Raw genomic sequence first — 26,412 nt, 5'->3', positions numbered from 1 at the left:
AGAGCTGGGGGCAGCACTGTCCCTGGCACCCAGTCAGCCCTCAGAACATACAAGGCCCTCCCAGCAGGCCCCAGGCACAGCGCATCCCCCAGACAGTCTGAAAACTGTAACGGTGGGCATCGGGCTGAAGCACTCTCAATACCCCGATCAGGAGTCTATGGCCCACAGGCATCCTCAACAGACCTAATAAGATACACAGGAGATGGCATATTAAGTGGATAGTCAGATGGATGGATGGATGGATGGATGGATGGGTGGGCAATGCATAGATGGAAGGCAGGCAGGTTAGCTGACTGGCTGGATGGGTAGATGGATGGTTGGACAGGTGGATGGACCAATAGACAAATGAATGGTTAGAAGGATGGATGGATGGATTGAAGGAAGGAAGGAAATAATGAATCCATAATTATACACACAATTGGATGCATGGAAGAATAGGTGAGCTAGTGGGTAGATAAATACCATATTTTGCCATGTATAATGCACATTTTTTTGCCCAAGTTTCTGAGGGAAAAATAAGGATGCTCATTGTACATGGGTAGTACTAATTCCATATCTATATAAATGTTTTCAGTTTTTTATTTATGTGCATGCATTAAAAGTAGAACTCTGAAAAGCAGTAATGATATCCATAGTAATATAATACCCTGGAATACGGTCACTGGGTTTGTTTCTAAATATAAATAAATAAGTGAGTGCATTAAAAATTAAAAGATTTTTCCCTGAAAATGTGGGCCAAAGCGTGGGTGCGCATTATACCAGGCAAAATATGGTCCATGATGGCTGAATAGACGAGTCAATGAACACGAGGGTAGACGGGCAGCGGGCTGAGGCCCATGAGGGGCACGTGAGTAAAGGGCAGAGGACAGAACGGACGGACCAGTTGTCGGATGAGTAAACAGCAAACCCACTGCTGGCTGAAGGGGAAATGGGTGCTTCAGAAAGGGATGGAGGCCAGTGGGTACCAGCCCCACCCCAGGGACGCCGAGCCCAACAGTGGGCCTTGTGGCTTGACCTTCTTCCCTAGAAGTCCTGGTAACTGGGCAGGACTCAAAGAAAACCACTTCCCTGCAGGCAGAGAGTGAGGGCAGCCACCCCCTCTCACACACCCACCTGCAGGGGCAGTGGCCTCCTGACCAGGGCTCAGCACAGTCACTGCTCTCTGGGGGCAGTGACTGGCATTGGTCCCTCTGCCCAAAGAGCACGCCAGGGACCCCCCTGGCCACCCACCTGTGTCCCTCACGCTGAGGACTGAGGCATGGCTCTTCCTTGGGGTCAGCACGGGCAGCCTCCCTAAGGGCTGGCAAGCTCGAGTGTTTCCCACTCCGCTGCCCAGTCTTAGCAGGAGGCTGGCCTGGTCCTCCTCACTCACACTCCTTCTTTCTCCACCTTCCTTCTGCAGGGACTTCCGGGCCCCAAGGGGGAAAAGGTAAGTGACACCAGAGGCTGAGAGAGGATGCTAGACACCTGCCTCCAAACCCCAGCCCCCAAGTGTGACCGTGGGCATGCCACATCCCCTCCTGGAGCCTCGGTTTCCCCGTCTGCAATGCGAGGCGCATGGCACCCACCTCCCATAACAGTTACCAGGCTCGCATTTGACAACGTGAAGTGCCCAGACAGCTGAATCTGACTCCTGGCACCAGCATGTGCAACACTCAAAGCAGTCTGCCCAGAATGGCCAACTTCCCACTCGTGAAGGGGGGCGGCGCCAGGACTGCCTGGGGGTTGAACAATGACTGTGGGTGGCATTCTGGGGGGGGAGGACACCCCCACCAGGAGAACAGACAGATCCTCACGGCCCCTTACTCTTATGAGAAGGACTTCCTGGCACTTGGTGTTAAATGTGGAGCCACAGCCCAAGGGGGCTGGGACCTCAGTGCCTCATAAGGGAGCAGGGCGGGGGCGGGGGGGGGGTCCCGTAACTCATAACGGGGTCAGGGGTGAGGGGGCGGGGCCGACCTAGGTGTGGCAAGGTTGACGGGGGTGCTTCCAGGGAAGAACCAGATGTGGCTGGGCCACACCCGCACCCCAATCCCTCTGGGGGTCACATAGGCACAGGCGCCCAGCATTCCAGGCCACCATCAGTGCTGAGCCTCGGGTTTGCTTTCCACATCTATCATCAAGTAGGTGGCTTCCAGCAAGTCACCCAGCGCTATGGGCCTCAGCTTCTCCACCGGTCAGTGTCCCCCAGCCTCTCGGAGCCACGGGAACACTGCCGCGGGTAGTGGTCTGAGCGTTTTTGTAGACGAGACCCTCAGGCCATCAGCACATGTGCTGATTGCCCTCCCACGGGTTCTGGCTGATGCCACCAAGTTATGGAAACAATCAAGGCAGGGACTTTGAAACCAAAAAGAAATCAGTGTCTTTGAAACCAAAGAGAAATCGAAGCAATGCAAGAACGTGGCAGTGACCCATCCCCCCCGGTTTTTGTTCCCAGGGTGCACCAGGAGACTTCGGCCCCCGGGTAAGACTGGAGCTCGACCCCACCTACACGGTTTGTTTTCCATTCTGATAAAGCCCGCCCTGCACTTCCCGCTGCAGGCGGTCAGAGGGCGGGCGGGCGGGTGGGCGGATGGGCTGCCCTCGAGCACCCACCTCCCACCCGCAGCCTGTCCCGCTGCAAGGCCTCCCGGAAAGGACCCTGGGTGGGAGTCCCAGGCACCGTGCGTGGCACAGACATCCCACCATGCCCATCACCGTGGGTGGGCAGACCATGGGGCTGGCACTGGGCCCAGATCAGAGATGGACCTTCCGGAGGCAGCAGCACCCCAAGAAGACGGGAGACGTGAGGATCGGCAGTCCCGAGCCCTAGCTGAGCTCTGCCACTTACCAGCCGAATGACCCTGAGCAGTCACTCTCCCCCCTGAGACGCAGTTTCTCCCACTGTGAGCGGGGCGACAGCCCCATCCAAAGCCGCTGAGGCGAAGGGTGGTTGCAATCATAAAAATGGGAACCCAGCACCCCACTTGGGAACAGGAGGCGGGGGCCTGCAAGTGACGTACACAATATGTCACTTCCTTCACGGCCCCCTGGGTTGGCTGGGTCTCCTGTTGGAGGCAGGGGCAGCGAGTCCGGCAGGTCACAGTGACGGCCCTCACGTGGCCGCGTCCATGGGGCTGCTGGCTGGGGCTGGCTCCCAGGAGCAGCGAGCGTCTCAAGAGGCAGGAAGCCAGGACTGCCAGGCCTGTTAAGAGCTATATGCAGAATGGACACAGCATCACCGCCCCTGCCTTCTAAGGGTCACCTCTGTCATAGGGCTCATGGTTGGGGGCAGGAAGAAAGAGACCCCAGCTCTCAATGGGGAGTGACCAGGTCATGCTGCCGAGGGCCCTGTGGGACCAGGAGGAGCACAGTGGCCTCCATGGACAAAGGGGTCAGCCCCTCCCCGTCCCAAGCACCTTTGTGAGGGCTGGGGTACATGGCTTTGTCCCCAGAAGTAGCCTTGTGGTCTTGTCCATCACCCCCCTACCTTTCTGACCACACAACCTGTCTGCCACAGATGGTTTTCCCACGGCTCCTCCCAGGCTTTATCAGTAGAGACCAGCACTTGTACAATCGCCGCGTCCTCAAGGTAGACTGGCCGAGTGGCGTGTCTGGGCCTGCTCATTTGCCTGGCGTGTCCCCTCGACTCCTCACGTTCCCAGGGTCAGCCCTCAGCCAGCCAATCCCAGTGGGAGGCGGACGCAGCGGGCCCACCTTGTTGCTGGAGGAACTCAGGGCAGGAGCCTGAGACCCGCTCTGGGACCTGCGCAGGGTCTGAGCCCGTTTTCTGCCAGGAGAACTGGGCCTGTGGTTCCCAGGCTGGGCCCTGAGCTGTGAAAAGAGCAACAGGGGACAGGGGGTCTGCCAATTCTCCCGACTGCAGCGTGAGATAAACCAGGAATGGCCCCCCACCAGCAGCACCCGCGGCTGGGGGACCCAACCACACGCCGTTCCCTCCCCCCTGTCCTGGAGTGCTGTGCCCTTGGTCAGGACCTGGCAGTGAGGGCTGCCGTCCCCTTCCTCATCGGGACGGCGAGTGAGCTGGGTGTCGGCTGAGGAGGCGAGCTCTTTCACATCACGGGGCCCAGGGATAAACACGGCGACTGAAAGAGACCATGTGCCTCGGTGGCCTTTCCAGCTCTGTCACCCCGGTTAAAGGACTACCCTGTGACGCTGGCCACGCCCTCTGTAAAATGGGACAAGGGCAGTGCCCTGGCCAGAGGGTCACTAGAGCCGGTGAGACACCCCCAGGGTGTCCCGGCCCATCCGCTCGGGGCACACAGCAGGGCCCTCTCCACACGAAGCCTGGGCGCGGGAAGGTTGGGCACTGCCGACCCTGTGAGTGGACGTGCCCCCATTCCTGCGCCCGGTGCCAGCACTGAGTGGGCACCGCTGGGACAGTAGGAAGTGCTGGGGGCGTGACGGTCTTCCCTCCTTGCAAGGGGCGCCACAAGGTGAGGGCTCTGGCAGCATGAGGTCTGACCGGTACTAACATCGGCCTGAGAACTGGGGGTTTGGGGCTGCATGAGAGCGACTGTGTGGCCCCTGTCACCTCTTTGTTGCTGTGGCGATAACTGTCAATTCACATGCAGTCGGGACATATGATACTCATCTCTAGTTCCACCCCCACGGAGACTCCTGCAGGGCCCAGTGCAATCTCCTCCCCAGAAACGAACCCCATCCGGCAGCCTCACCGAGACCCCCACCCTGCCCATGCGTGTACTCACACTCCTGTTGCAGCTGTGTGCAACCATCACACCCAGGTCCTCTCACGGTCCCCTCCCGCCCCGCCCCCATGCCTGAGCCCTGGCAGCCACTAATCTGTGCTCCCTCTCTCTAACGTTGCCATTTCAAGAACGTTTCATCAATGCAATGTAAGCTTTTGAGATCGGCGTTCTCCCCGTGCGTGCGTCGTGAGATGTGCACACGCGGCTTCCTGTCGGCACTCCATTCTGGTCTGCTCACTGCTCGGGGCAGTGTTCCGGGTACAGGCGCCCCAGGTGGTTAACCACTCGCCGGTGCAGCACATGTGCATTGTTTCCAGTTTGGGGCTTTCACGAATGAGGCTGCTGTGGACGTTCACGCACAGGCTTTTGTGTGAACGTGAGTTTTCATTTCTCTGGGCCAAGTGCCAAGGGTGCACCTCCGTCACCCAGTGAAGCAGGAGTGGACCCGCCAGGAGGTGTGCTGTCCCCTTTCCAGGAGAAAGGGGACCAGGGTGGGCACGTGTGCCTTCTCTAGCACCCAGCGTGTGTCATCTGTCACCTAAGCCCCGTAGGTGAGGAGACGGCCCATTCCTTGGAGTATAAAAGGTCCTGCTGGCCTCTTACGCTGAGATATAGGAACCTGTCCCTTTGTGTGGCCATCAAAAAGTGGCAAGAGGCCTAATAACAAAGACTCTGAGCTGGACAAGGGCTGGGGAAGGGGAAGGCATCAGACTGCCCATGTAGGGGCCTCTCTGAAGACCAGAGCCCCTTCCCCTCCCCCTCAGGGTCACGCAAGGCCTCATCTCTTTCAGGGAGACCGCGGGCAAGATGGAGCTGCTGGGCCTCCCGGGCCCCCTGGACTGCCTGGGGCTCGGGGACCTCCCGGTGACACTGGGAAAGACGGCCCCAGGGGAGTACCAGGCCCCGTGGTAAGCGGGCATGGAGTTGGACCACCCAGAACCTGGTCCTGCACCTACCGGAACCCCAAATTCTGATCCCCAAACCAACCCCACCCCCAGCCCTATTCCCGATTCAGACTCAAACCCAACCCTAACTGCACCCCCAACCCAGACCCTTAAACCGAAACTAACTCGGTGCCTAGACCCAATTAAGACCTTGACCCCAAACTCATTCCCAAATCCTGACCCACATCTCCATTCAGCCCCCTGTGCAGACCCTAACTCTCCCCCAACAGACTCAACCCTGATTCCACATCCAACTCGCACCCCTCCGCTCTAACTCCAAGGAGATCCACAGACCCTGACTCTGCCCTTGGCTGTGATCTCCTTCCAGTCCTGACCCTGACCCTGGCCCTGGCCCTGGCCCTGACCCGCATGTGTAGGCTCTTTCTCTGCAGTTCTTTACCAACCACAATTTCTTTCTCTCCCTTTCTCCCCTCTCCCCAGTACTAACTAGTCAGCCCCAGTTGTCCTCCCCGGTACTAACTGGCCGGCCCCAGGTCATCCTCCCCGGTAGTAACTGGCCCACCCCGGCCGTCCCGCCCTGGTCCTCACCAAACCCTGAAGGCCAGACCTTGTGTACTGCCACTTCCCCTAACCCAGGGACTCCAGCTCAGCCTTCCCCACCGATGTGAAGCCAGCATTTCCACCAAACTGCCACCAGGGTCCCCCCTCAGAGCAGCTACTTATTGGCTCACCCACTCCTTGTCCCATGAGGCATGTCACTCCCTGAGCCCCAACTTTCTTGCCTGTGATGTGAGGACAGGGGCTGCTGAGGCTGACAAGAGCAGATATGCTTGGGGCTCAACCCTGGTACCACAGGTACTGTGGGCTCAGGTGGCTATGAGGCCCCTGTGTCCCCTCATTGTTCTGTGTGTCCTCAGGGTCCCAAGGGAGAGGCTGGACGAGACGGCGAGCTGGTCAGTACCCAGAGCACTTCAGAGGCCTGAGCGGGCAGGACCGTGGTTCCAGCCCGGAAGCCCCTCTTGTGCACACACATACAGGTTGCGTGCGCGGCCGTCTGTGTGCACACACCTGAGCTCTTGCCTGCCCCCAGCAGTGGGCGGGGGGGGGGGAGATGGTGGGGCTCCAGCACCAGCAGGACGCTCACAGGCTCCTGCGTCCCCGGGAGGGAGCCTGCGACCCACGTGTCACTGCTTGAAATGTGAGGAGCAGCTGTCCAAGGCAGCTGGCCTGGGACCAGCCAGTTCCAGCCACAGTCCTGCCCCCTCCTCCCTGGGCCTTGGTGTCGCCCTTTGTAAGAGGCGGATGATAAGGACAAACAGGAGCAACCTCCGGGATCATCTTTAACACCTTCTCTTCTCTTGTTCCAGGGCCCAAAGGGACCTCCGGGGCCCAAGGTGAGTGCTCCTCAATCCCCGTCCCCACCCCACCCCACCGAAGCCCAGGCAGCAGGGTTGAGAGATGGAGTTCCATGACCTTAGACAAGTTACTGCATCTCCCTGGCCCTTGGTTTACTCGCCTGTTAAACGGGCGCATGATAAAACTTTCCTGCCTAGGCTTCAGGCCAGGTTGTGAGGATCTTTTTCTTTGTTATTTTATCCTCACCTGAGGACATGCTTATTGATTTTTAAAGAGAGGGGAAGGGAGGGAGAGAGAGAGGGAAAAATATCAACCGAGCCACACCAGCCAGGGCAAGCAGGTCAACTTTCAAAGGCCCCTCCAGACGTGAGCTCTTTCTGGCCTCCTTGAGTGCCACCTGCTGGGTGGGGAGGCAGGCTCTGGTCCCCCCCAGAAGCAGCTGGAGTCCCAGACTGAGCAAGAGGAAAGGTCGGGGGGAACTCCACTTAGTGAGCACCTGCTGCTCGCCGGGCGGAGAGCTGGGCCTTTCACGTGGCCTCTCCAGTCTCGCATGGGACCCTCTGAGCCATCCTGAGGCGGAGGCATCACATTCCGCTTTCAAGAGCAGTGACTTTCCTGAGCTCATTCAGCTTGCAAGGGATCAGGTTGGGAGTGGAGTCCAAGACTGTCCACCCCACCTCTTTGAGGGGCTGGGGGCTCTGGGCTTCGGGGGGCATGGTCACGGGGCCACTTCCCCAGAGCAGCAGGCAGCTCAGGGGCTCTGACCTGCCTCTCACACGCCCACTGTCTCCCCTCAGGGTGAGCCCGGTGTTCCCGGAAGGAAGGTGAGAGGGGCCTGTGGAGGGGCTTCTCAGCAGGGGTGGGGTGAATGGCTGAGAGAAGGGCAGGGGCTGGGCACGGGGCAGAAATGGGGGCCACCCACTGGGAAGGCGTCCTGCTCCTTGGCAGACCGGAGTCCTCACTGTGGGCACGTCTCTGAAGGCAGTATCTCACTCGCTCACTCGCTCATTCCCTCCTTCTTCCCCTTCCTCAAACACATCGAATTTGTTCCCACTTCAGGGTCCAGTACAGTGGCTCTTAAAGTGTGGTCCCCAGACCAGCATGTCCACATCAGGGGGCTTCTTAGACAAGCATGTCTGGGGTCCACCCGAGACCCGTTGAAGCAGACATGGGCGGGCCGTCCACGCAGCCTTGAGTGAAGCTGACGCACACCCACACCTGGGAACCGCTGACCGAGAGTGGCCGCGTCCTACCTCTCCCCACGGCTGGGCCTGCCCTCCTCCCACAGGCCTCTGCACAGCTCCTCTCCTCCAGGCACCATCCCTGGCCACCCACAGAAGCGCGCCCTTCCCCCCCCATATTCTATGCCGGGCACTTCTATCTCCCCGAGTGGTGCTACGCATTTCTCTGGATATTTCTTTGCCCTTGGCCTCCTCTGGCCCATCCAGCAGGGGCCTCACTTACCTTCCTGCAGAAGGTGCTCATGAGATAATTGTTGACTGAAGGGTAGATTTCCTCTCCTCCACCTGCCCCTTCGTCCTTTCTGCACACACCTGTTGAGGCTCATTCTGAACTGGCCCAGGGCACTGGGCACAGGCAACAGAAGTGGATCTGACCCACCCCTTTCCTAGAGGAACAAGAAGGGGAGGGAGAAGATTCCCATCCCAGGGTGACCGCTGCTGGTGCCAGGAGTGGTCAGCTGTGCCAGGGAGTCCAGAACGGGGTGGCCTGACCACCAGGGTGTCCAGGTCTGAGCACTGCAGCCTCCACCCTCCTTTCCTCAGGGGGATGACGGGACGCCAAGCCCGCCAGGGCTACCTGGACCTCCGGGGCCCAAGGTAGGAGCCTGTGCCTCCCGAGCTCCTCCCACCTCCCGCCTCCCGCCCAGGGAAGCACCCCCTCCTGGCCCTTTCATAGAGTGGTCGGTGTGGGGCGTGGGCTGATGCCCAGGACAGGCCAGACAGGCAGCAGGAAGGCCCTGGGTTCCCCTCATCAACAGGCCTGGCACCTCACACAGGCCATCTGTCCTCTCAAGTCCTCTGGTGCCCATCTTAGGTGGTCCCACAGCATGGCCTGCCCCCAGGCCAGGAACTGATGTCATCCTGGCTCCCCCAACCCCTCAGGACAGCCACCAAATCCCAGCCAGCCCACCTCCAAAATGTCTCTTGAGCCCCTGAGCTGCCCCGACTCATGGTCCCAGGTCCCCTGAGCGGGGAGAGCGAGCCCCAAGTTCCCTCTCCAGCGGGCGAGCGGTTCAGCCATGCTCCACTGGGCTGACTGCAGACCTGGTGGCCCCTAGCCCACCCTGCTGCCTGCTCTCACGGGGTCTGTCTCTGCTGCAGGGCGAGCCAGGGAGCGTGGGGCCCCCAGGAGAGAGCGGCATGAACGGGGCCCCGGGGCCGAAGGTGACTTTCCGACGCTTGGCTTCAGCTTCTGCGGGCCCCATTCAGAGCAGCACCCTGTCACCGGGAGGCGGCGTGGTTTCACCTCCAGCTTGACTTTTGAAGTTGGGAGTCCCTGGGGGGTCCAGATCCCTGGGGCCAGTATCTCAATTGCATTGGACTGGCCATTAGAGACTGGCTCGTGGGGGGCGTGCTACTCCACGTGGGGTCAGAGGAGGTTTCTTCGCGCCCTCCCTCCAGGGCCCTCATTACTGGGGTGCCAGTTCCGTATGTGAGGCCCTGTCCCCTTTGGGGAGGAGGGGATGGGGGAGGGGAGGGTGGGACTTTGGCTTATCTGCTCACACCTGACTGCAACTGCGTGTCTCCGCAGGGGGAGCCGGGCCAGCGCGGAGCCGAGGGAGCCACAGGGCTGCGGGTAAGCCACCCACACAGGGCCCAGGGCGGGGCCATCACCGGGTCCTCCTGTCCACCCGGGCCCCCGGGGGGCAGTGAGGCCCCAGGAACTGGGGTCTTTTTAAAAAATAACTCACTATGATGTTTTCATTTTTATTTTTTTTTAATCTATTGGTTTTGGAGAGAGAGGAACGCCGATTTATTCTTCTACTTACTTATGCACTCACTGGTTTCTGCTTGTCTGGGCGGGCCCTGCTCGGGGACTGAACCGCAGCCAGTGTGGGGCCTGGGGATACAGTTTTGTTTTTTTTAATTTCTAGTCTTATAATACATGCTTTTGGTAAAATACCCAAATACGGATGTGTAAAACCAGGGGTCCAACCCTTCCCTTGCCCCTCCCTCCGAGCGAGTGTCTGCCCCGAGAGGCTGCCCCTGGACGCCTGCAGACACAGGCCTCAATTATCAACACTGTGCCTGCTGGGGGGACCTGGCCTTTCTCCCAGCCCCACGTCCAGGCTGGTTCCTGGCAGCAGGAGCACAGCCCCTCCAGCTGGTCCTGAGGCCCCAGACCTCCTGTGAGCAGCCTCGTCAGCCCACCCAGGGGCTGGCATCCCAGATCGGGGTCTTAGCTCTGTAGCATCTTGCAATCACATCCCCTCATGGTCCCAGCGGCTGGTTACCTCCTCTGAAAACCTGGTCTCAGCCCGCAGCCTGGGCTTGCAGGTGGCCAGGGATTAGACGAAGCACCAAGTGTGGGAATTCAGGGTAAAGTGCAACTGGCAGGGAGGCCTGGCCTGGCCACAGGCCTGAAGCAAAGTGCTCCTGGCCCTCACCATTCTCAGAGCAGGGAGGGGTGGCAGAGAGTGGGCTGGGACCAACAGCCCGTGCACTCACCTGTGTGGGGACATGGGCGGGTGTGGGCGCGTGCAAGTGCAGTCACACGTGCCCATTGCTGCATGTGTGGGCAGGTGTGGGTGCATGCCCGTGCAGTCACATGTGCCCGTTCGTGGGCGGGCACGTGCTCCTGCCAGGAATGAGTGGACGTGTGTGCGCACAGTGCATGCAGCCTCTGCCAGCAGTTGGAAACCACAGCACAGGCCTAGACGGTGTCTCAGAGAGTTTCGGTGTCTTTGTGTTTGTTTGCCAACATTTAAAAATATGAAGAACATCCCATCAAAATTAGGCTTCCCGCTTTCCCTGGAGAATTCAGAGATGGGGCCTCTGGGGGCCTCAGTGCCCTCAGGAAAGCCATTACATGCCCCTGGTTCAGGAGGGGCGTGTCCCTCAGTTGGCCCCAGGCCCCTGTCCATCTGGGCACCCCTGCCTGGCTCCTACTGCGTTTTGTCACTGAGCCCTGGTGACAGTGCGGAGTGAACGCCAGGGGACCATACCTGAGGACTGGCTGTGCTGGGCCCACCAGGTTACAGCCAAGCCGGTGCTGGGGACCATGCGCAGCCCCACTACCAGGTTCTCTGGGTGAGACAGAGCTGACTACCCTCCTTCAGCTCCTCTTGAAACCTTCCTCTTCGTCCCGCCGCAGGGTCCCCCGGGCTTCAAGGGCGAGCAGGGAGACACGGTGGTGACTGACTATGACGGCAAGATCTTGGATGCCCTTAAGGTAGTGCTGCTGGCTGATGGGATGGGCCCCGCTGCTCATTTCCTGAGGGAACAGCCACCTGCTCTGTGTGTCGACCCCGTGCTTGGTACACAAGGACGGGAGGCAGCTGAGCACAAAGACCCAGCCTCACCGGGTGCTGTGTTGAGACCACAGGCGATGCTGGGAGAGCTGCAGTGAGCACGGCCAAAGGGGAGGGAGGCAGACATGTCCCGGTGTCCAGCCCCAGCAGGGCCTCCTGGGGCCCTCCCTGGGGATTCAGTCTGGGGGGCAGGTCTTCTGAGGACCTCAGTGGGTGTGGGGTGGGCAGGGGGAGGGGGGGTACAGCAAGGCCTGCCCCAGTCTCTGAAGATGGGTGAGAGCCCCTGCACCCTGCCCAGCAAACTGGAGAGGTGGGGTGAGGGAGGGACAGCCACCAGAGACCAGACTGAACGGTGGCACCTGGCTCCACCTGAGCTTCAATTCCAGTTATTTCCCACAGGCCTCAGAGAAGCACAAGCTGGTGGTAACTATGGCCACCAGGCCTGTGTGGTGTGGTGTGGTGTGGTGTGGCGTGCCGAGGCCCAAGGGCATGTGTGTGCATGGTGTGCCCCAGGCAGGCCAGGAGCCCCTGGGAGAAGCTCGATGAGTCCAGGAGGCGGGCAGTGAATTCTGGGTGCCAGGCTGGGAGGATGGCTCCATTGGGCGGGCAGCAGGCGGCCCCAGCTGGTTCCTGAGCAGAGGGGCATGATGTGGAAGGCAACCAGAAGTGGGCGACTGCCAGGAAGGTCAGCGCTAAGCCTGGGCCTGCAGGAGAGTGGGTGAGGGGACAGAGTAAGACGGGACCTTTTTATGGGAAGGGAACAGGTTGGTGGGGGAGGGGGAGGGACAGACTTCAACTTTGGGGGCTGAGGGGCTGGGCAGAGTGCAGCCTTTGGGGTGGGACCCCAAGTTTGGGGGTACTGATGCACAATGGTGGGCAGGCAGCCTTCTGGAAGTCTAGGTGGAGAGAGCAGCTTGGAGCGGGGTCAGACCAGACCCAAAGACACCATCCCCCCTACCTGTGACACCCGGGAACTTCCCAGGGCCAGGAGGCCACAGGCCACAGGGCTGAGGGTCAGAGGAGTCACAGAGAAGTAGAGAAGGCAGCACTAGGCCGTTGTTGGGGACACAACTTGAGGTTGGCCCTGCATGCCGGCTTCAGGAAGCAACGGAGCCACCGCAGGATCCTAGGGAGGGCCATGTGGTGAAGAAAGCTAGATTCGGGGAAACCAGCACTGAGGGCAGAGGGTTCTGGGCTCTCCATGGCAGTGGACACTGTGTACTTGCCTGACGCCTGGTGCCTCCCCTCAGGGCTCCCTCGAGACAGGGGCCTGGCCTGGCTGGGTGGGAATGGGGCTGCCTAAGGCCCACCCCCCCAACCCCGACCCTGCTGCAGCCCAGCTAAACAGGACATGGCCTGCAGGGCAGAAGGGGCGGGCTGGCAGTGAGGGGCAGGCCCGGCCTACACTGACTGGCTTGACTTTCCCACACAGGGTCCCCCCGGGCCACCAGGGCCACCAGGGATCCCCGGAGCCAAGGTCAGTGCACATGCAGCTGTGTGGCCCCTCAAGCCCATTGTCCCCCGAGCCCCCCTTCCCTCTCCTCTCTGCTGTGCCCCCTCTGCTTGTCTCCCTGTGTCCTGGCTTCCGGGAGCTCTGAGAAAGGAGCCTGCTTCTTCCTCACCAAGCAGGGAGCCTTCTTCCAAGCCCCAGTGACACTGTGACCTGGGAGGCTTGATTCACACACAGGAACCCATAAATCACCCCCTAGTGACATCACAAAGCCCCACAGATGATGTAGCTGTTCCCATGGCCTGTGTGCATCATTGCACCCTACCCACCTGGCTCAGAAGGACAGGAATGTGAAATCAGACAGGGTCTAGGCCCACCATTGTCCCCGGGCTGTGTGGCCGGGACCAAGTCACTTGAACTCTCTGAGCCTCCATAATTCGACCTACCAGCCTGCAGACAACAGCCCTAGACACTATCCGCCGCTGGGGGCGGAGGACGTTGGGGAGAGGAGGTGCCCAGCTCCGGGAATGGAGCTGGGCACTCAGTGGGCACCATGCTGGTGGAGGTCTAACTGCAGGGACTGGACTGGGAACAGCACACTGGTTGGGGGGGCAGCCCAGCCACAGACCCCTTGCAGGGGCCCTGGGACACTATCATGAGCCCACTCATGACACACTGTCTGCCCCCTTCCAGGGTGAGCTCGGATTGCCAGGTGCCCCCGGAATCGATGGAGAGAAGGTCTCTGAGTCTGTCATGTCCTTGGTGATGCTGGTGCCAGGGGTCATGCTGTGTGTATGTGTGTGAGTGTGTCCGCACTTGGACACCTGGGGACGATGTGTGCCACCATATGGGAATCCTGGTTCTGCTCATAGGCCTGGGGCACGCGGCTCCCCCTCCGGCAGCCAGGGCTCCTCGCCCACAGGGAGGGCGCCTGAGGGTTAGACCACGGGGTGCAGGAACTCTCGGCACTGAGCCCGGTGCCTCGTAGCAGAGTCAGTGAGCGCATCACTGTCGGCACGTAAATGTGCACAGGCGCGATCCTCTGTAGACACCAGTGTCCACGGGTGTTGCCTACATTTGTGTGCATGTCTTCAGCACTGAGCCCCTCACGTGTGGCACATCGTGGACATTCCACATTGGTTGAAAGAGCAAACCAGTGGCCAGAATCCGTGGCCAGAAGGTGACTATGTGGGTGGCTGGTTTGTTGTATAGGTTGGGGACTCCTGTCACTGGCCCTTGAGAGGTGAGCATGCAGTTGACCCTGGGTCTGACGAGCGCCCCCTTGTGGCCCCTGGTGGCTACCCAGTCCCACTTGCTGCACTGCCTCCCCCCTCACCCCACGAGGGACCCATGTGCAGTGAGGCTGGTGGGGGTGCCCCCTCTGTGCCTCTGTCCAGGCCCCTCAGTGGATTCACCACCTGGGCTGGAGGCGGGGACTCACAACAAGGAAGTGGGGGGCCTGAATGAAGCTCTGGGGACCTGCCAGAGCAGGGAAAGGGAGGTGCTTGCTGAGCCCACCGACCCCTTGCTCATGTGGCTTCCAGGGACCCAAAGGACAAAAAGGAGACTCAGGAGAGGTGGGGCCAGCCGGACCCAAAGGGGAAGCAGGCGAGATGGGCCTGCCTGGCCTCCCGGTAAGAGGCTGGTGTGCCTAACCCCCCTACTCATCCCCTGTGGGGCCCCCGAGCGGATGTGCCTGCTGGCAGCTGGGGCCCTGAGGAAGGGAGCCCTGGCACCTGGCAGTTGCTGCTCAGGGTCTCGGAGGCCCTTCCCTCAGCTGTAGAGGGACCTACGCCTACCTCCCGAGGCCCTGCGCGGTGGGCGTGAGTGGGTGTTACACGGCCCTCTGGCCACCCGAGGTTGCATCCTACTTCATTTCTCACCAACTAGAACCCTGCACAAGCTTCCGAGCCCCCGTGGGCCTCAGTTTCCCCACCTCTAAAATGGGGGTTGCAAGTTCCCATGCCCACGAGGGAGCACACAGGCGAGTCTGAGAGCAGCAGCTGACGTGCGGTAAACGCCTGCTTTCACCGGCACCAGCACTCTGGCTGTCGGTCTTGGCGGGGACAGACTGGAAGAGCAAACAGGCTAAGCAGCCAGTTCACTCCCACTGCCCACTCATAAGGCTACTCAGCTGGAGAAAGAGTGCGGGTTGTCAGGGGCTCCCAGAGCCCTCCGCAGGGCCCTCCCACCCCAGGAGAACCATGGTGTGTGCAGCTGCCCCTGTGCTTTCTAAATGCCCCCGGATCCAGGGGAGCTATCGGAAGCTGCAAAGGCCAACCCGGAAGGTCTCTGCCCCGGAAGCATGGTAACTGGGAGGGAAGGGGAGGTGCTGACCCCTATGGGTGGTGATCCTGGTAACAGAAAGGAAGAGCTCAAGGCCATCCTGTCCCACAGGGTGCCCACGGCCCCAAGGGGCAGAAGGGAGAACCAGCATCTGACAAGCTACCAGAGAGCCTGGTAAGGGGGTGGCTGAGACCAGATGGGGCCCCAAGCCTCGGGACAGCAGGGCCACCTGACCCGACCAAACCCAGAGGAATGGGGGCGGAGGAACCTCGGGCTGTGTCCTCCACCTAAGGCCCACCTGAGACGCCAATGCCAGTGCTGAGCTCTCACCAGGCAGCACAGTCCTGGGAGCAAGAAGCAAGGGGTACAGGGCCCAGGGTGCACTCCTCCAGCGCCCCAGGGACTCCAGCGTGGCTGCTGAGGGATGACAGGCAGTGTGTGACTTCGCCACCTCTGACCCTTTCCCAGGCCCAGATCATAGTGGAGCCCGGGCCCCCTGGCCCCCCCGGCCCCCCAGGCCCTATGGTAAGAACCTCTGGCTTAAAGCAGCTGGAACACAAAAAGGGTGGTGGGCCCATGCCCAGGAGCTGTGACCAGGGAAGGACAGGATTCCCTGGGGGGTGGGCGGGGGACATGTCAGGCAAGGAGGGCAGGGCCAGGACCTAGGCTTGGGAGGCCCCAAGGTCAGGGCCACGGGGGCCAGTGAGTGGCCCACAAGCCTTTGTGACTACTGCAGGAGGGCCATCCCTGACTTCCTCTGTCCTCCTCCTCCAGGGCCTGCAGGGAGCCCAGGGTCCCCAGGTGAGTTCCAGGGCGTGGGTGCAAACCCCCTGACCCAGCCCCCCCACACCCCCACCTGCTGCAGATTCACAGCCTGGACGCTTCCAGAAAGCCTTGCTAAGGGGCTGAGGGAGGACCCCACGCTTGGCCTTCGACGTGCCCTGTGTCTTCCTGCGGTGTGAACATTCTGAGTCTCCCCAGCTGGTGCCCCTCATGACCACACTTGGGGCTCGGCTCTGCCCCCACTCCTTCTGCCCAGGCCCCAGGCCACTGCTTTCTCCACCCCCCCAGGTCACCTCCCCTTTGTCTCCCATGTGCACATCTGTCTCACCAAGGCCCACGGTCTCAACTCAAGGTCTTGGGTTTGGTGTGCATTACACTACGTTGCATCCTCTGCTAAATTAAACCCGTGAGTGCACCCTGCCCGTGTGCCAGGCTCCAGTGGCCACACAGACTGGGAAGCTGGTTGGCCTCTCAGCTCACCCCGCCCTGAGGGAACAATCTCTGCCCCGCCAGCTCCGAGGCCACTCAGGGACTCGGAGTCCTGGAGCTGAGTGGGCCAAGCATGTGACCAACCAAACATGCTGCTTCTGGCTCTGCTTTGTCCCAAGCCCCCCCTCCCCACCTGCCCCATGTCACATTTAGACATCACCCACACTGTCCCCGCCGGAGGCCAAGGCGGGGCTCAGAAACTCAGTTGGCAGTGAGCTGGCCACTTGCGTGCTGTGCAGCCGGGCGGGTCCCTGCCCCCTCCATGCCTCTTTCCTCATCTGTGAAATGGGTGTGACCACAAACAGCTACCGAGAGTGCTCAAGGCCGTGTGCAGGGAAAGGCAAAATGCTCAGCACGTGTAAAGTATTTGCACAGGAAGGAAGCCAGGGCCAGGCCTGTCAGAGCCTGCAGTCTGTGGCTCTGCCCTGCACACCTGGGCCCCCAGACCTCCTGTCCCTCCATCTGTCCGACCCCATCCCCCTGACTGTTGTCCCTCCTTCATTTCCAGGGTTTGGATGGAGCAAAGGGAGAGAAGGGCGAGGCAGGGGAGAGAGGCCCCAGCGGCCTGCCTGTGAGTGTCCTGTGTTTGTCCATAGACGTGCTAATTCCTGTGACCACCAAGCCTCCTAACTCATTCCCTTTCCATCCAGGGGCCAGCAGGCCCGCTGGGCCTTATTGGGCTGCCAGGAACCAAAGGAGAAAAGGTAACTCCCTTTCTTTAATGCCCCTCCCACTGTGGCTGAACAGCCGCAGTGCCACTCAGCCCTGAGGGGTCAACCCCTGCACTTCACTGGTCCTCGGGCCGGAGATCGGACCTGCAAACAACTCACAGGGCCGCAGGCCCCAGAGGCTGTGCTCCCGGCACCCCTCCCCAGACCCTCACACCCTCTCTCTGTGTCTCCTCAGGGCAGATCCGGGGAGCCCGGGGAGCCAGGACTGGATGTAAGTGTCTCGCCATTCACTGGAATCAGGTCCCGGGTCTGGTGGCATGGGCGTAACCCCCCTTCCCAGGGCTGTGATTATTATAACTGCCGGGTTCCCCTGTGTTCCCAGTGCCAAGTCCAATGCGCAGCCCAGAGGAGGTGCTTAATGGATGCATGGGTGGTGGGTGGGTGGATCATACAAGAGCAGATGATGGATGGACGATGCATTGGAACAGGGAGGTGGGCAGAGCAGTGAGGAGGAGCCTATTGCGATATGAAATGCTGAGACCTCAGCTAAGGCAGCTGTGAGAGAGAGAGGAGAGGCAGTACCAGCCCGATGTTGATTGGATGGAGTGTCCACTGGCCGCAGGGGACAGAAAACCCAATTTCCATGGGTTTAAACTGACTCGTCACTGAAAAATCCAGAGGCACGTGGATCCAGGGCCCAGCATGTCGACCCAACCCAGCCTCTCCACCCTCTCCTGTATTTGATGCCTCCGGATGGCATCACCCCTCTGGGATGAGCCAGGAGCCCCAGACCTGCACCCTCCAGGCCCAAGTCCTGGAGAAAGAATATTTGCCTCACTCTCTACTCTTAGAAAAAGTCTCAACTCTCATTGGCCCCAGTGGGGTCAATATTGAAATATCAGTCGGCCAGAGAAAGACTCCATCCTGGACCTGGGGGTGGAATCACCAGAGTGTGAGGAAGGAGGGGGGTCACCAGGAAAATCAAGTAGCTTTTGAAAGGAAATGGGGACCAGGCACAGGGCTTTAAGGAGAAGCAACCACCGACAAGGAAGAGGGAAAACTCCAGCTCGAGCTTCTGGCTAGAGTTTCGGGCTGCATTCCATCTGTGAAAAGGGTCAGGAGGAGGTGCCACCAGGACCCAGGGCGGTAGCTGGGGCAGAGCTAAAGAACCCTCAGACACAGAGCCTCCTGGGAGGCTCAGGGTTCGAGTGTCACCTTGAAGCCACAAGCGCCCGTTCTCCCTGGCAAGCTGCTGGCACCCACTCTCCCAGGCCCCGCTGAGACAGGGAGTCTCTCAGAAGCCTTCCGGGACCTCACACTGGACAGGGCAGCCCCTCCCCAGGAGCCCACAGCATCGCGTTCACTTCTCCATCACTGAGCATGATCGTCCCCTTCTGCACCCCACCGCCTGCCATGTTAGACCACGAGGGGCATGTTATATTTGTACCCAAGGTGTTCTAATTTACGGAGGAGACTAGGGATGGCACAGAGAGGTCACTGCATTTCAATGCATTTACCCCTTACATTTCCCAGGAGAAGGGCATGAGGGGCCACATGGGGAAGCACCAGGTTTGGCCTGGAGGCAGAAAGGAGCAGGGAAAGGCTAGACCAGAGCTTCCGGTGGGTTTTCCACAGGGAAGGCGAGACAGGCAGGCAGGGGAAACAGATTAGGATTAGCCAGTTTGAGTAACTCCAGCAGGCTTCAGCCACAGGGGCAGCCTCTCGCTGCCTGCTGCCTGGCCGAGGGGTGACCTCAGACGGGAAATACTGCTCTGGTGTGTGAGAGGGAGATGAGGGGGCGCCAGGGGGACTGGCTGGTTTGCATCTGGAGGGCGAGCTCCCAGACTAGCCCTTTGCCTAAGAACTGGCTGGTTCTGGGAGGGACAGCCTCTCCCCAGCCACCAAGATTTTAAGACATCAAAACTCCATGCCCTGGCTGGTGTGGCTCGGGTGGGTGGAGCACCATCCCGCAAATGGAAGGGGGGCGGACTCAATTTCAGGTCAGGGAAACCAATGTTTCTCTCTTGCATCGATGTCTCTCTCCCTCTTTCTCTCCTTCCCCTCCCCTTTTTCTAAAATCAATAAGCACATTCTTGGGTAAGGATTTTAAAAAAACGTAAGATATGGAAAGTAAACCACATAATACAAGAGGGAGCACGTCGCATCTGTCTCTCTGTATCCAGAACACAGCCCAGGTCCTAGTGGATGCGTGGAAATGGTGGTTGTGTGGATGGACAGAGGGACAAATGGATGAACAGAGGAATGGGTGTACAAGAGTTTGAGCCAGACCCGGAGAAGACAGGTCATTTCTTGGTCTGTAGAAAATGGTAACATAGACTTCTGTGGGTTTCCTGAGTCTGTCCCCAACCAAGTCTGGGCCAGTGCCAAGTGCGTCCCACTGACGCAGGTAAGGCGAGGCCTCTGCCAGCCACCCCACCCAGGGCTCCCGACCACAGACTCCAACTGCGTCGTCCCCCAGAGGGAGTGCTGGTGTCCTGAGGGCACTCATCTCCCCCAACCCACCTGGACCCAGCCTGTGTGTCCCCCAGGAGTTGGAGCTGGGCCAGCTGGCACCAGGAATGAGGAGGGAGGTGAGCAGATCAGAGGGGCACGCCTCATACCTCATATTTGGGTTTAACCTCTAATCCTTTTGTCAGGGTTTCCCCGGACCCCGAGGAGAGAAAGGCGACCGCAGCGAGCGTGGAGAGAAGGTGGAGTAGGCGAAGAGAAGGGGGGGCAGCTAGAGAGGAGGTGGGGCAGGGGGACAGAGGAGGGGGCCGGTGGAGAGGAGGGACGAGACAGCAAGGACGAGGGAGGCCAGAGACAGGCAGAGAGAGGCAGGGTGGGCTGGTGGAAGTTGGGATTGGGGCAGCAGGGCAGGCTGGCTGCTGGCCCCAGGCCCACCCATCAGAGGTGCTGGAGGCGTCCTGGGGTCCACAGCCTCGGCCATACCCCCATTTCCTTTCTCGTGCAGGGGGAGCGAGGCATCCCTGGCCGGAAAGGAGTGAAGGGCCAGAAGGGTGAGCCAGGACCGCCAGGCCTGGACCAGCCATGCCCTGTGGTATGTGCCAGAGGAGGAGGGGGGCCTTACCAAGGTCTCTGCCGCCTCCTGCCAGTGTCCTCTCTGTCCCCAGATCTCAGTTGCACATCCCAGGCCACGCTGGCCCAGCCTCCTCTATAAAAAGGGGGGCCCAGCCCTGGCTGGCATAGCTCAGTGGATTGAGCGCAGGCCTGCAAACCAGACGATCGCGGTTCGATTCCCAGTCAGGGCACATGGTTGGGTTGCAGGCCGGTTCCTTGCAGGCTAACTACTAGCAGGGGACGCATAAAGGCAACCATACATTGATGTCTCTCTCCCTCTCTCCTTCCCCTCTAAAGATAAATAAATAAATAAAATCTTTTAAAAAAATTAAAAAAAAAAAAAGGGGGCCCAGCCAGGGGCAGAACCTGTTCACTGGGGTTGCTGCCCCTCTTTGCTGCGCTTCCTCACCCACAAAGGAGAGTGGGACTGCCCTTACCTCTCCGGGTGTCTGTCCCGTCTGGAAAGGGGCTTCTGTGCTTGGGATGGCCCCATGCTATCCGCCACCTCTCCTCCACCTGCCCCAGACCTCTCCCTTCCCCACTCTCACAGCCCCCGATGGCCCGCCCAACCCAGTGCCTGAAATGGCCAAAATTCAGGTCCGTTTTCCTAGAAGGCAGAGGAGGTCACACGTCAGACTCTTTCAGGGGGCTCGGAGCAGATAGGGGAAACGAAACAGCTGAGAGCTTCCAAGCTAGAGCTGCCCGATGCTCACACTTAGCCACCCTGGCCGGGGCCCCAAGGACAGAGGTCTCCAGCTATGTGTGCAGCCACTTTCCAAAGGGAGGTCAGGGCTGGGGAGCCCCAGGAGCCCAGTCCTCTGCTCTTGACTGAGTCACTCAGCCCTCAAGTCCTCAGTCTCCTTATCCATACTATGGGGGTGCTAATCCTGCCTCCAGATGGTTTTGAAGAGGCAATGAGAAAAACACGTGAAAACCTGAGTGGTGAGCACACACAGAGTACTAGGGACAGCAGGGGACAGGGTGGCCCTGCAGATCCAGCCCCTGGGCCAAGCCTTCCCCCCAAGTCATGAAGTGTTTGTCTCTGAAACAGGAAAGCCCTGAATGCAGAGGCAAGCCAGGGGCACTGGGCTCCCGGGGCCCTGCGAAGGGCAGCGGACCCCGCCCTGTGGTAGGCAGCCTGGCCTGCTGTGTGCTGTGCTGCTAGCGTCTGCCCGCCCTCCCCTGCCCTCCCTCCCTTGTCCTGCCTGCCTCCTCCCCTCCCCCTCGGCCCCAGCCTGTGCCCCCTGCTGGATACACAGTGGTGTGCTGGTGCCCCTGGGCATCCGAGGCCCTTGGGACAGAGTGGTGTTTGTGCCCCTGGGCCCCCCAGGACTGTAGGGTCAGCCTTTGTCCCTCTCTAGCCCCCCATCCTCCAGGGCCCCTGAGGACCCCCACCCCCTGCCTGTGTCTGGTTGCTGAGCATGTCATGGCTGATGTTGCCAGACAACCCCCTGCTGGGCTGTATGTACCCTGCCAGCCCCTCTTGACTGGCTACAGCACAGAGACCAAGATGGGTGCATGCAGGCGATGCCCCCAAATTATCCATACACGCTTCAATCCCTGAGAACTCTCAGGCCCCCAAGGTGAGGGTCTGGAGCTCCTGTCATGGCCACCAGGCAGAAAGACACACAGTCCCTCAGCAGAGCCAGGCCGGGTCCTCCTGTACCCTGCAGATGTCCAGCACAAGCTCCTGGTTCTGCCCACTGCACAGGTGTCCCAACAAACCCCATGGGGGCACAGAGGGACAAGTTCAGAAGGAGCAGCCTGTCCCACAGCCAGGTGGCCTGGGTAGACAGGACAGGCCTTCAGACTCTGTTTCCATGGAGACCAGCAGCCTCACATGGCAGTTCCCTGGGCTGCACAGGCCATGCCGGGCAGGAGTGTGCCAGGGTGGGAGTGTGCCAGGGCGGGAGTGTGCAGGGGTGGGAGTGTGCTGGGGCAGAGAGCTAACTGGCCCCTGCCCCGCCCTGAAGCCTTCCTCCTTTTCAGGGCACCGACGGGCTGCCCATCCCTGGCTGCTGGCATCAGGTATCTTGCGGGGAAGTCTCCAGGAAGGGCTGGGAGGAGTCGGGGCACAAGAGGGGCCCTGAGGGTGGCTGTCTTTGGCTCCCTACACAGTGACTGAACAGCCAGGCTTCTATGTCACGAGCATAGCTTTACCTCTCCTGACATGTGGCCTGAGGCTGGGGCCACAGTCCTGGCTGATTATGCACAGCACCCCCTGCTGGTCGCACAAGCCCACTCAGCACTTGGCCCAGAGGGGAGCCCCAGAGGCCCGACACCCCTCCTCACCTTTAGTCTCTCCCTCCTTCTCCAGTGATCCTCAGCACCCAGCTCGCAACCTGTACAGATGCGGACACGTGGACATTTCTAATTTTTGTAAAAACAAAACAGTAATATATTGATCTTCTTTCACGGGACTCACTGCCTATGACCTCCAACCTTTGAGCACGTGCCAGGCCCCACCCCAGAAAAACCAGCGTGTGGCGCTGGCAGGCACGCAGATGGGCCAGTCAGAGAACTGCGCGCTGGAGGGGCACCCACTGGCCTTTGGAAGGAGACAAAGGTGAAGGTGCCTGGCTCAGGCAAGGCTGCACAGACCCAGGGTGGGGCCTTCCGTTTCCTGATAGCAGACTCCAGCTGCCCAGATGCCCTACAAGAGCCTGCCCCCTGAAGCTTCAAAGCCTTGGGGACCACCTGGGACATGGATGGTCCCTGCATCTGATCCTGGCCTCTCCAGCCAGAGCCAGCTGTCCATCCTGCCAGGCCCTCCTGGACCCTGGGCTCATCAGGGCAGGGCAAGACTCCTGCCCCAGGCAGGTCTGGCTCTCCAAGTTCAGTAGGCCTCAGGAAGCCAGCCTGGACAAGAACACATGTCCTCTGGCTGGGAGGACAGGCCAAGCACTGTGGTCACCACCCTGTGGACCTAGCTGCAGGTCCCCCAGTGTGGAGGATGGAAAGACCCAGGCTGGACTGGCTACTGCTTCCTGCCTGCCTCCCCCGGCCCCAATCCAGAGCAGGGGTGTGATGGGACTTTGCCAGCCTGGGGAGATGGGCCTCCAGCTCACAGTTTGGGTGTCACTGGCCCCAGTCTCCCTCCCAGGAGAACTCAGGTCCTCTGGGTGCACTGTCAGATGAAGAAACAGCAGGGTGGGGTCCTGGTGGCCTCAGCAGGGGGCCTGCAACCTGCGCATCGGCCATCTTAGAGGGCTTTCCCACCTCTGACAAAGGTCCCCAGCCACCAGCTCTGGCCCGCCACTTGCCTCCCCTCTCTGTGTAGGTGGACACTGCTGTGTGTAATAAACCATGGACTGATGTCTGGGTGCGCCTATCCTTGCAGACCGCCCCGGGCACCTCTGCTCGGGCCCCACCCTGGCCAATGCAATGTGGGGAGGGGCAAGGGACACTCTCCCTGGGTCAGAGCACCCCTGACACCAGAGGAAGTAGTTCAAGGTCAGGGCAAAGACGGGGTTGGGAGCTTGGAAGACACATACCAACAGAGCGCCCTGGCCAGTCACATCCGTGAGCTGGGGGCCAGTGACTGCCGTGTAGAAAATCACCCCAACACATGCTGCTGCCTTAAGACAACAGTCCTCCACACTCTGACAGCGCTAGGGTTGCTGGGCTCCACCGGGCGGCCGTGGCGCACGGTCCCCTGCAGCCGGCAGTTGGCTGGCGCTGGCTGTCAGCTGGGGGGTCAGGTGGCCAGAACACCCGCTGTTGGAAATGCAGGAGAAATAGGGCGGGAGGAGGCAGGTGATCTGATCCGAGCATCATGATTTGATGCTGCACTCACAGGCCGGCTGAGTCGGGATCGACTGCATCCCCAGGGGAGGCAGGAATGGGGTTTTTAAAAGAAAAAGGGTGGGGTTTGTGAGGGGACCAGGAGGGTTAGTTTCTTGTCCTTCTAGGCGGGTGCCTCAGAGCTCCAGGATGTGAGCCAAGGGGGTCAGGTAAAGGGCAGGCTGCTCCCAGGCGTAGGAGGGTCAGTCTGACCACCGGCCTCTGTGGCTGGCGCCAATGCCTACTGTGCGCAGTGGGAGAGAGTTCCAATTAACTCGAGATAACTGAGTCGAGGGCAGTCCAGCGGGTGGAAACTGGCCTGACCCTTCCCCCCACCCTGGGCCTCTCCCTGTGGTCTGGGCTCCTCACAGCACAGCTGCAGGACTCTGAGGGTGGACAAACCAGGGGAAGCTGTGTCACCTTTTATGGCCGAGCCTCAGAAGTCACACGGTGCCACTTCCTGGCACAGTCAGTGGTTGACTTCCAATTCAAGGGCAAAGTGTCAACACATTTTAAGGAGAAAATGAAGATCTGGTTGTAGCCCTCTTAGGGAACTCCGCCTGCCACCTCACCTGTACAAAGGGACAGTGACGCCTGGTCTCCGACGGCAGTTAGTGGGGACCAGCTGCGTGGAACACACGGAGAACCCAGGCAGGCCAGGCAGCTGGCAGCTCCCAAAGTTCCGAGTGCTCATGCTCCTCCCCACTCCAAGACCAAGCAAGGGCCAGAGACTTGCAAAGCGTGTCTACATCACTCATTCCAGCTGGTCCTTTGAACAACCCTGAGAGGGGTCCAGCTACTGTGCCCATCGCACAGATGACAAAACCAAGCACATCCAGGGCTGTGCAGACAGGGAGGAGCCTGCAGTGATGGTGTCTCAGGCCCTCTCCCTCCAAGGACTGAGGCCTGAGGAGAGCTGCAGTTTGTGCAGCCCCCCAAGCCCCCAATCTGTGGCCTCCTCACTGCATGGAAGAGGCCCAGCCGCACCGGGCGGAGAGTAAGGAATATGTCAAGTCCACGCCTCTGTCTCCCTAAGCTGCTGGCAGTGCAGGGCGGGCCCACTGCTCAGCCTGCCAGTCTGGGTCACTAGGGAAGCCAGCAATGTGAAGAGGATGGGAAATAGTGGGGCCATGACGACCGATGAGGTCGCAGGCTGTCCAAGTGCCCTTTGCTGTCCCAGCAGAACCTCACAAACCAACCGCACTTTACCATTTGCAACTCGCTCTTCCCTTCACACAGGAACCTCAGGGCCCCCACCAACCCATGGAGGAGGGTGCATTTGTGGTTCGTGTTGCCACCTCCACTGGACATGTGAGGAGATGGAGGCTCTGAGGGGTCCTCATCGGCCCAGGGAGAAACACCAGAACTGTCTTTTGTAATTGCTTGTCAGGGCACAGGCTGCTGAGCAGCAGCTGCTGGGTGATTGGCAGACAGATTCTCTGGGTAGAGGAAACCGAATGTTCCCCCTCCCCACACACACATCAGAGGGAGGTCCTTCTGCTACTCCTGCGGGCAAGACAGGCTATTTGTGGCCCACTGCTGCCCCCTCATGGCCTCACACGCCATATCCTAAGGTCTGCAAACTTGCCATTTTAGAGCCTAGAAATTGCTCTAAGAACTTGGGTGTGTATGAGAAACTATAGAAGAGTGAATGACTTGCTCAAGGTCCCGGCTCAGACATGGGTGAGTGCCCTGCCTCACGGCTGAGCCCCAAGGACCAAGGGCTTCACATCTCAATGCCAAAAAACTGCCCCCTTCCAGAAGAGAGGGAAGCACACTTATTGAGTTCTGCTGGTTCCATGGCAGCTAAACTAATCACAAAAATTCCTGACCCCTCAGAGGAGGGGGCTCACCCAGGTCTCCCTCCTCCTGCTCCTGGCTGTCACCATGACTAGGGGCCACTCCTGGCATTCGACGGGCAGGCCCAGGGATACCAGACATCTGAAATGCACTGAAATGCACGACAGTCCTGCACCATGATGAACCATCTCCCTGGGAACGCCCGTGCTGCCTGCCTTGAGAACACCATGCCCCGGGCTCAGACTGGCCACTGCCTCCCATTCCCTGCCCTCTCAGCCTCCACTGGCCCCTAGAAGGGTGGGCCTGAGAAAATGCAGGTCCCCAACTTTTCAGGGCAAGGGCTGGTACTAGGCCGAGACTATTAGGAACCGGGCCACACATCAGGCGGTGAGCTTGAATGTAACGTGCTGGAATCATCCTGAAACCACCCCCATCACCCCCACACCCAGTCTGTGGGTCTTCCACAACACTCATCCCTGGTGCCCAAAGGCTGGGGACCACTGAGAAAATGGATATAGGAGTGCTTAGCCTGGGGCCAGAGGCAGGGATGATGGGCTTTTTTGAGCAGGAAGGAGAGGCTTCCTGGTGTTGTCCCGCCTTTGTTATA

At 60.0% G+C, this 26,412-nt stretch overlaps 1 protein-coding gene across 5 annotated transcripts in view; it reads left to right on the top strand.

The window, feature by feature from the left end:
• The window catches only part of COL23A1 (collagen type XXIII alpha 1 chain), a 278,632-nt gene extending 255,094 nt beyond the window's left edge, over positions 1-23,538 (top strand). Inside the window, exons 7-29 of one of the 5 annotated variants that reach the window (XM_037060879.1) lie at positions 1,403-1,429; positions 2,438-2,494; positions 5,501-5,617; positions 6,532-6,567; positions 6,982-7,008; positions 7,768-7,794; positions 8,755-8,808; positions 9,313-9,375; positions 9,743-9,787; positions 11,306-11,383; positions 12,895-12,939; positions 13,606-13,650; positions 14,457-14,546; positions 15,310-15,372; positions 15,667-15,723; positions 15,973-15,999; positions 16,979-17,041; positions 17,121-17,174; positions 17,377-17,412; positions 19,799-19,852; positions 20,116-20,202; positions 22,212-22,250; positions 22,540-23,538. In XM_037060879.1, coding sequence (XP_036916774.1) covers positions 1,403-1,429; positions 2,438-2,494; positions 5,501-5,617; positions 6,532-6,567; positions 6,982-7,008; positions 7,768-7,794; positions 8,755-8,808; positions 9,313-9,375; positions 9,743-9,787; positions 11,306-11,383; positions 12,895-12,939; positions 13,606-13,650; positions 14,457-14,546; positions 15,310-15,372; positions 15,667-15,723; positions 15,973-15,999; positions 16,979-17,041; positions 17,121-17,174; positions 17,377-17,412; positions 19,799-19,852; positions 20,116-20,202; positions 22,212-22,250; positions 22,540-22,542 — 1,194 coding nt within the window. In that variant the 3' untranslated portion in view covers positions 22,543-23,538. The remainder of the gene's footprint in view (positions 1-1,402; positions 1,430-2,437; positions 2,495-5,500; positions 5,618-6,531; positions 6,568-6,981; positions 7,009-7,767; positions 7,795-8,754; positions 8,809-9,312; positions 9,376-9,742; positions 9,788-11,305; positions 11,384-12,894; positions 12,940-13,605; positions 13,651-14,456; positions 14,547-15,309; positions 15,373-15,666; positions 15,724-15,972; positions 16,000-16,978; positions 17,042-17,120; positions 17,175-17,376; positions 17,413-19,798; positions 19,853-20,115; positions 20,203-22,211; positions 22,251-22,539) is intronic. The other 4 variants (XM_037060880.1, XM_037060883.1, XM_037060881.1 and 1 more) reach the window with 4 other exon arrangements.
• The last annotated feature ends 2,874 nt before the right edge of the window (positions 23,539-26,412 follow it).

This window comes from Sturnira hondurensis, unplaced genomic scaffold (genome assembly GCF_014824575.4).
Source record: "Sturnira hondurensis isolate 20B ecotype Veracruz unplaced genomic scaffold, ASM1482457v3 Scaffold0012984, whole genome shotgun sequence".
NCBI lineage: Eukaryota > Metazoa > Chordata > Mammalia > Chiroptera > Phyllostomidae > Sturnira > Sturnira hondurensis.
The sequence above is the reverse complement of the archived record's forward strand: the minus strand, read 5'-3'. Positions and strand labels throughout refer to the sequence as shown.